The 7,311-nt window shown below is 62.1% G+C and overlaps 2 protein-coding genes across 2 annotated transcripts in view; one reads left to right on the forward strand and one right to left on the reverse strand.

Annotated features, from left to right (window-relative positions):
* The window catches only part of LOC130607293 (dual specificity calcium/calmodulin-dependent 3',5'-cyclic nucleotide phosphodiesterase 1B-like), a gene marked incomplete at its 5' end in the record, with an annotated part of 10,530 nt that extends 9,138 nt beyond the window's left edge, over window positions 1-1,392 (forward strand). The window contains 3 exon segments of the mRNA XM_057424284.1: window positions 190-271; window positions 369-495; window positions 1,254-1,392. Of these exon segments, the coding sequence (XP_057280267.1) occupies window positions 190-271; window positions 369-495; window positions 1,254-1,392 (348 nt within the window).
* Window positions 1,393-6,598: 5,206 nt separating this feature from the next.
* On the reverse strand, window positions 6,599-7,225 carry LOC130607301 (protein phosphatase 1 regulatory subunit 1A-like). Its single transcript, XM_057424295.1, has 4 exons — window positions 7,179-7,225; window positions 7,043-7,106; window positions 6,796-6,933; window positions 6,599-6,705 (listed from the first exon to the last, which is right to left on the reverse strand). The coding sequence occupies exons 2-4, from the start codon at window positions 7,092-7,094 to the stop codon at window positions 6,611-6,613; spliced, it is 285 nt and encodes a 94-aa protein (XP_057280278.1). The 5' UTR covers window positions 7,095-7,106; window positions 7,179-7,225; the 3' UTR covers window positions 6,599-6,610.
* Between the last annotated feature and the right edge of the window lie 86 nt (window positions 7,226-7,311).

Below are 7,311 nucleotides of genomic sequence, written 5' to 3' on the forward strand. Positions count from 1 at the left end.
TGATGGATGATGGATGGATGATGGATGGATGGATGATGATGGATGGATGGATGATGGATGATGGATGATGATGGATGGATGGATGGATGGATGGATGATGGATGGATGGATGATGGATGGATGGATGGATGATGGATGGATGGATGGATGTGGGCATCCCTTGCGGATGCGGCTCCCTTGTGTTGCCAGGGGGACAAAGAGGCCGAGCTGGGGCTCCCCTTCTCTCCGCTCTGCGACCGCACGTCCACGCTGGTGGCCCAGTCCCAGATCGGTGAGTGGGGATGGATGGGGAGGGATGGAGAAGCCCCCCCCCCCCCCCCCCCCATAGGGGGTGTCCCCGTTGTCACCGTGTCCCTGCCCCACGCCAGGCTTCATCGACTTCATCGTGGAGCCCACCTTCTCCGTGCTGACCGACGTGGCCGAGAGGATGGTGCTGCCCGCGGCCGAGGAGGGCACCAAGGGCAATGGCAACGCCGTGGGCAACCAGCAGGGCAGGTAGGCGGGGACACCCGAGGTCACCCAGATGTGCTGGTACCCAATGTCATTGATGGGGCAGGATACAGATGTGCTGGTACCCAATGTCATTGATGGGAAGGATACAGATGTGCTGGTACCCAATGTCATTGATGGGAAGGATACAGATGTGCTGGTACCCAATGTCATTGATGGGAAGGATACAGATGTGCTGGTACCCAATGTCATTGGTGGGGCAGGATACAGATGTGCTGGTACCCAATTTCATTGATGGGGCAGGATACAGATGTGCTGGTACCCAATTTCATTGATGGGGCAGGATACAGATGTGCTGGTACCAATGTCATTGATACGGACAGGATACAGATGTGCTGGTACCAATGTCATTGATGGGGAAGGATACAGATGTGCTGGTACCCAATTTCATTGATGGGGAAGGATACAGATGTGCTGGTACCCAATGTCATTGATGGGGCAGGATACAGATATTCTGGTACCCAAGTCATTGATGGGGCACGATAGAGATGTACCAGCACCCTGGGGGCACCCAATGCCATTGACATGGGCAGGATACAGATGTGCTGTCACCCTGGGCTCACCCAATGCCATTGACAGGGTCAGGACACAGATGTGCCGCCCCCCTGGGGACACCCAAGGTGTCCTTTGCCTCAGTTTCCCCTTCTCTATGGGATGTTGGTGGGGCCCCAAGCCCAGGGGTCCCCACTCCATTGGGAGCAGCGGAGGCTCCGGTCCTGGTCCCAGCTCTCCCTGTCCCCCAGCTCGCAGTGGCGGCAGCCGGGCCTGGATGAACACGTGGACGTGGGGGACGTCAAGGCCAACCTGGCCACCTTCCGCTCCACGTGGCTCAAGTACCTGCAGGAGAACAAGCAGAAGTGGAAGGAGCGAGCAGAGCGGTAGGTGACGGCCACCATGGCCACTATGGGCACCATGGACACCATGTGGTCACCAGGCCACCATGGACACCATGGCCATAATGGTCACAATGGCCACCATGGCCACAATGGGCACCATGGGCATCATAGTCATCATAGCTACCATGGACACCATGTGGTCACCAGGCCACCATGGACACCATGGCCACTATGGGCACCATGGACACCATGTGGTCACCAGGCCACAATGGCCACCATGGCCACAATGGGCACAATGGCCACCATGGCCAGAATGGACACCATGGGCATCATAGTCATCATAGCCACCATGGACACCATACAGTCACCAGGTCACCATAGCCACTATGGACACCATGGACACCATGTGGTCACCAGGCCACCATGGACACCATGGCCATAATGGTCACAACGGCCATCATGGCCACAATGGTCATCATAGCCACCATAGGCATTGTAGTCATCATAGCCACCATGGACACCATGTGGTCACCAGGCCACCATAGCCACTATGGCCACTATGGCCACAATGATCACAATGGCCATCATGGCCTCAATGGTCATCATGGACACTGTGGCCACAATGGTCACCATGGACACCATGCGGTCACCAGGCCACCATAGCTACTATGGCCACTGTGGCCACCATGGCCACAATGGTCACCATGGGCATCATAGCCACCATGGATACCATGTGGCCACCAGGCCACCATAGCCACTATGGCCACAATGTTCATCACAGCTACCATAGCCACCATGAACACCATGGCTACTACAGTCACCATGGTCATCATAGCCACCATGACCACCATGGACACCATGGCCACTACGGTCACCATGGTCATCATAGCCACCATGACCACCATGGACACCATGGCCACTACGGTCACCATGGTCATCATAGCCACCATGACCACCATGGCCACCACGGTCGCTATGGCCACAACGGTCACCATTGCCACCACGACCACCATGGCCAGCACAGCCCATGATGGGCTCCCCCAATCTATGGGGCTGCGCCGGGGGTCAGCAGCCCCCCTCCATCCCCACCTCCCTCCCTAGGCATCACGGACCAGTCATCCATTGATGAGCTCTCACCCAGCGAGGAGCAGCCGGGGCCCGACCAGCACCGGCACAACGGGGACGTGGAATAACGCCGGGAAGAGCGAGGTGGGAACACCGGGAACACCGGGAAGGGGGGGGTGGTGGTGGTGGTGGCGGCAGCATCGCTGTGACCCCGTACCCATCCCCGTGCCGCCAGGTCCTCATCCAGCCAAGTGCCACCGTCTCACCCAAAGTCTTTGACACCATCGAGCCCAGCCCCATCCACAGGGACGGAGCCGCCCGGGGACGTGCAAGGATCGGTGCCGGGAGCATTCCCGGGATGGGGACCCCGGCGCATCCCCCCCCCCCCCCCCCCCCCCACTTTACCAAGGGCCTGTTTTGAGCTGGTCCCCGGGGCCGGTGGCACCGAGCCTGTCACTGCCACAGCGAACCCAAGGGGTTCGGGCCACAACGATGGCTTTTTAATAGAGCTTCTCCTCGCCCCAGTGCTGGGGGGGGGACACACACGCACACATGGGGGCACCCATGGCACCGCTGCCCTGCTGGGGGCACCCGGTGATGGGCGTCCCCATTGCAACCCCCAAAGGGTGGCACGTCCCCTGTGGGGCGCATCAAGGGGGTCCCCTGGGCTCCTGCCCTATGGGATACGGGGCAGGGAGGTGGTGATGGGGCTGGAGCGGGAGCTGGGAATGGGGTGGAGGTGGCAGCGCCAGCCCCTGGATCTGGGGTGGTGTCTGTGTTCCCCCCCCCCCCCCAAACTGGTGTCCTGCCAGGGTCCCCCAGCTCCAGGGTGCTTCCAGTATCAGTGGCTCCAGCAGTGCCCTTGGTATCCCCCTTCCCTGCTTCCTCCTGCCCTGCTCTGACTCCAGCATTCTCCTGCATCCCATGGGCCTGGAGCATCCTCCTGCATCCCGTGGGCCTGGAGCATCCTCCTGCATCCCGTGGGCCTGGAGCATCCTCCTGCATCCTGTGGGCCTGGAGCATCCTCCTGCATCCCGTGGGCCTGGAGCATCCTCCTGCATCCTGTGGGCCTGGAGCATCCTCCTGCATCCCATGGGCCTGGAGCATCCTCCTGCATCCCGTGGGCCTGGAGCATCCTCCTGCATCCTGTGGGCCTGGAGCATCCTCCTGCATCCCATGGGCCTGGAGCATCCTCCTGCATCCCAGTGTCCCTTGAGCATCCTCCAGCAATCCCGGCTCTGGTGTGCTCGAGCATCTTCCAGCTCCAGCATCCTCCTGCACTGGCATCCCGGCTCCCAGTGTCCCTCCAGCATCCTGGTCCTGGTGTGCTTTGAGCATCCTCCAGCATCCCAGCTCCAGCGTGCTCCAGCATCTTCCAGCTCTGGCATCCCAGCTCCCAGTGTCCCTCCAGTACCCTCTGCCATCCTGGTCCCAGTGTGCATCCAACAGCTCCCAGCATCCCGGCTCCGGTGTGCCTGGACCCTCCTCTGGCACCCGGTTCTGGTGCGCTCGAGCATCCTCCAGCTCCAGCATCCTCCTGCTCTGGTCCCCAAGCTCGGGTGTGCCTTGAGCATCCCAGCTCCTGGCATTCCAAGAGCGTCCTCCAGCATCCCAGTGTGCCTCGAGCATCCTCCAGCTCCAGCATCCTCCTGCCCTGGCATCCTTGTGCATCCCTCGAGCATCCTTTGGCATCCCGGGGTGCTCCGAGCATCCTTTGGCATCCCAATGTGCTCCGAGCATCCTTTGGTATCCAGGTGTGCTCCGAGCATCCTTTGGCATCCCGGTGTGCTCCGAGCATCCTTTGGTATCCAGGTGTGCTCCGAGCATCCTTTGGTATCCAGGTGTGCTCCGAGCATCCTCCAGCATCCCAGTGTGCTCCGGGCATCCTTTGGTATCCCGGTGTGCTCCGAGCATCCTTTGGTATCCTGGTGTCCTCCGAGCATCCTTTGGGATCCTGGTGTGCTCCAAGCATCCTTTGGCATCCCGGTGTGCTCCGAGCATCCTTTGGTATCCAGGTGTGCTCCGAGCATCCTCTGACATCCCGGTGTGCTCCGAGCATCCTTTGGTATCCAGGTGTGCTCCGAGCATCCTTTGGTATCCAGGTGTGCTCCGAGCATCCTTTGGCATCCCGGTGTGCTCCGAGCATCCTTTGGTATCCAGGTGTGCTCCGAGCATCCTTTGGTATCCTGGTGTGCTCCGAGCATCCTTTGGTATCCAGGTGTGCTCCGAGCATCCTTTGGTATACTGGTGTGCTCCGAGCATCCTTTGGCATCCCGGTGTGCTCCAAGCATCCTCCAGCATCCCGGTGTGCTCCGAGCATCCTTTGGCATCCCGGTGTGCTCCGAGCATCCTTTGGTATCCAGGTGTGCTCCGAGCATCCTTTGGTATCCAGGTGTGCTCCGAGCATCCTTTGGTATCCTGGTGTGCTCCGAGCATCCTCTGACATCCCGGTGTGCTCCGAGCATCCTCCGACATCCCGGTGTGCTCCGAGCATCCTCTGACATCCCGGTGTGCTCCGAGCATCCTCCGACATCCCGGTGTGCTCCGAGCATCCTTTGGCATCCCGGTGTGCTCCGAGCATCCTTTGGCATCCCGGTGTGCTCCGAGCATCCTTTGGTATCCTGGTGTGCTCCGAGCATCCTTTGGTATCCTGGTGTGCTCCGAGCATCCTTTGACATCCCGGTGTGCTCCGAGCATCCTTTGGCATCCCGGATCCAACGTGCTCGAGCATCCTCCAGCTCCGCCATCCCCCCAGCTCCCATCTCCGCCTCCCTTCCCGTCGGTGCCCATCACCCATGGGGAGGGGGGGGCCCCGTCCGTGTTTGTCCTTTATCCCCCCCCCCCGCACACGCATGTGAGACCGCGCCGCAGCAGCACCGCTATCGAGCAATGAATAAACCACCACCACCAGCCTGGACCCCATCGCCTCCTCCCTCAATGGGAACACCGGGAATGGGGACAAGGGGGTCCCATAGCTGCTGCCCCCCCCAAAAATGGGGTCTGACCCCCCCCAAGCGTAAAGGCAAAGATGAAGCCATGGGGAGAAGGGATCCCTTTAATACCGGCTTGGGTGGGTGGGTGGGTGGGGAGGACCCGCTCGTCACGCGTGAACACGCATGTTCCGTGTGGTGCAAAGGGTGCAGGAGTGCCCCCCCCCCCCCTTTATCCCCTTCCCGTGTCCATGTGTGCACATTCCCCCCCCCCCCCATGGTGCATGTGTGTGCGCATCACACGTGTGGGATGTGGGGGGGGCAGCTCCCTCTGCCCCCCCCCCCCCCAAGGGATGGGGGTGCAATGGGGGGGGTGTCACCCATAGGGGGGGAGATGGAGGAGGGGCGGGGGGGGGGGGGAGGCAGGGGATGGGGAGGGGGGGGCAGCCCGGCTGCCCCTTGTCCCCACAGCCCCCCCCGGGGGGACCTGCCCTGGGGGTGCCCCACAGCGGCCGCTGGCGTCTAGAAAAGGCTCTCATAGAAAAGGGGAGGTGGCAGCTCCGGAGGGGGGGGGGGGCCTGGGGGCAAAGGGGGGCAGCGATGGGGCAAGGGAGCCCCATGGGGAGGGGGTCGTTCCCCCCCCCCCCCCCCCCCCCCCCCCAAAATCTCCAGCCCCAGCGATGCCCCCCTGCACCCCCGTCACTGTCCTCTGGGTGGCGCTCAAGGACCTGCGGGGTGGTCCCAGTGCTCCCCCCCCCTTCCCCAATGTCCCAGTACAGCTCCCCAGTGCTCCCATTAACCCCATTGCCCCCATTGCCCCATTGCCCCCATTACTCCCCATTGCCCCCATTACTGCCCCCATTACTCCCCATTGCCCCCATTATCCCCTTGCCCCCATTGCCCCATTGCGACCCTTACTCCCCGTTGCCCCTATTGCCCCCGTGCCCCCATTGCCCTCATTACCCCCATTGACCCCTTGTCCCCATTGCCCCACATTGCCCCCATTATCCCCTTGGTCCCCATGCCCCCATTACCCCCATTAATCCCATTACCCCCCTTGCCCCCATTGTCCCGATTGCCCCCTTGCCCCCATTGTCCCCATTGCCCCCATTGTCCCCTTGGCCCCATTGCCCCCATTACCCCCAATTACCCCCATTACCCCCATTGCCCCCATTACCCCCATTACCCCCCTTGCCCCCATTGCCCCCATTACCCCCCTTGCCCCCATTACCCCCCATTCCCCCCATTACCCCATTGCCCAGCACTCACCTACTGGCCTCCTGCAGCCCCTTTCCCGGTGCCTTCCTTTGGTGCTCTGTGGGTGCCCTCCTTGGCCTGGCTCCGTCGCCCATCCCCGGGGGTCCCTGTGGGTGCTGGGGGGTGAGCCCCTTCCCCCCCCCCCCATTAAACCCCCTTTAACCCCTCCCCTCCTCATTGCCCCCCATTGCTCTCACCAGGGCCGGGATCCCCTTGGTGCTTGGGGCTGGTGCTGCCGTCCCCCCCCCGACAATGGGGGGCTCCTTCCTCCTCCTCCTCCTCTTCCTCCCCTGGCTCCTGCTTGCAGAGGTGATGCTCCACCATCATCTGCAGCTCTGCCGGGCAGGGGGGGGGGCACTGGTGACCGTCCCCATGCCCCCCCACCTTCCACTCTGCCCCATGGGCACCCCCTAAGTGCCCTGTCCCCCCCCCCCCCCAAATTACCTTTCATGGTGGGGGTGCTGCGGGAGACCTTCTTCCTCTGCCGGGGGGACATGGCCAGGCCTGACTGAGGGAGGGGGCTTCAGGGAATGGGGGGGGACCCATAGGGGTACCCCCACCCCATAGAGGCAGCACCTACCTTGAGCAAGGGGTTGGGCAGCCGGTCCTCATCGATCTCTATGGGGGGGACACGGAAGGACCAAGGGGTCAGGATGGGTGCTGGGCTCCATCCTGCATCCCCAATGGTGGGATACAGGAGGACCAAGTGATGG

Source organism: Pezoporus wallicus, unplaced genomic scaffold (assembly GCF_028554395.1).
Source record: "Pezoporus wallicus isolate ANWC-B61680 ecotype Strahan unplaced genomic scaffold, APGP_CSIRO_Pwel_v1 contig_9107, whole genome shotgun sequence".
Lineage (NCBI taxonomy): Eukaryota > Metazoa > Chordata > Aves > Psittaciformes > Psittacidae > Pezoporus > Pezoporus wallicus.

Excerpts from the sequence above, each read along its gene's own strand:
- LOC130607301 (XM_057424295.1), bottom strand. The coding sequence starts at position 7,094 with ATGTCCCCCCGGCAGAGGAAGAAGGTCTCCCGCAGCACCCCCACCATG. Across the intron at positions 6,934-7,042 it reads CAGCACCCCCACCATGAAAG|AGCTGCAGATGATGGTGGAG; the intron begins GTAATTTGGGGG and ends CCTGCCCGGCAG. Across the intron at positions 6,706-6,795 it reads CCAAGGGGATCCCGGCCCTG|GGACCCCCGGGGATGGGCGA; the intron begins GTGAGAGCAATG and ends CAGCACCCACAG.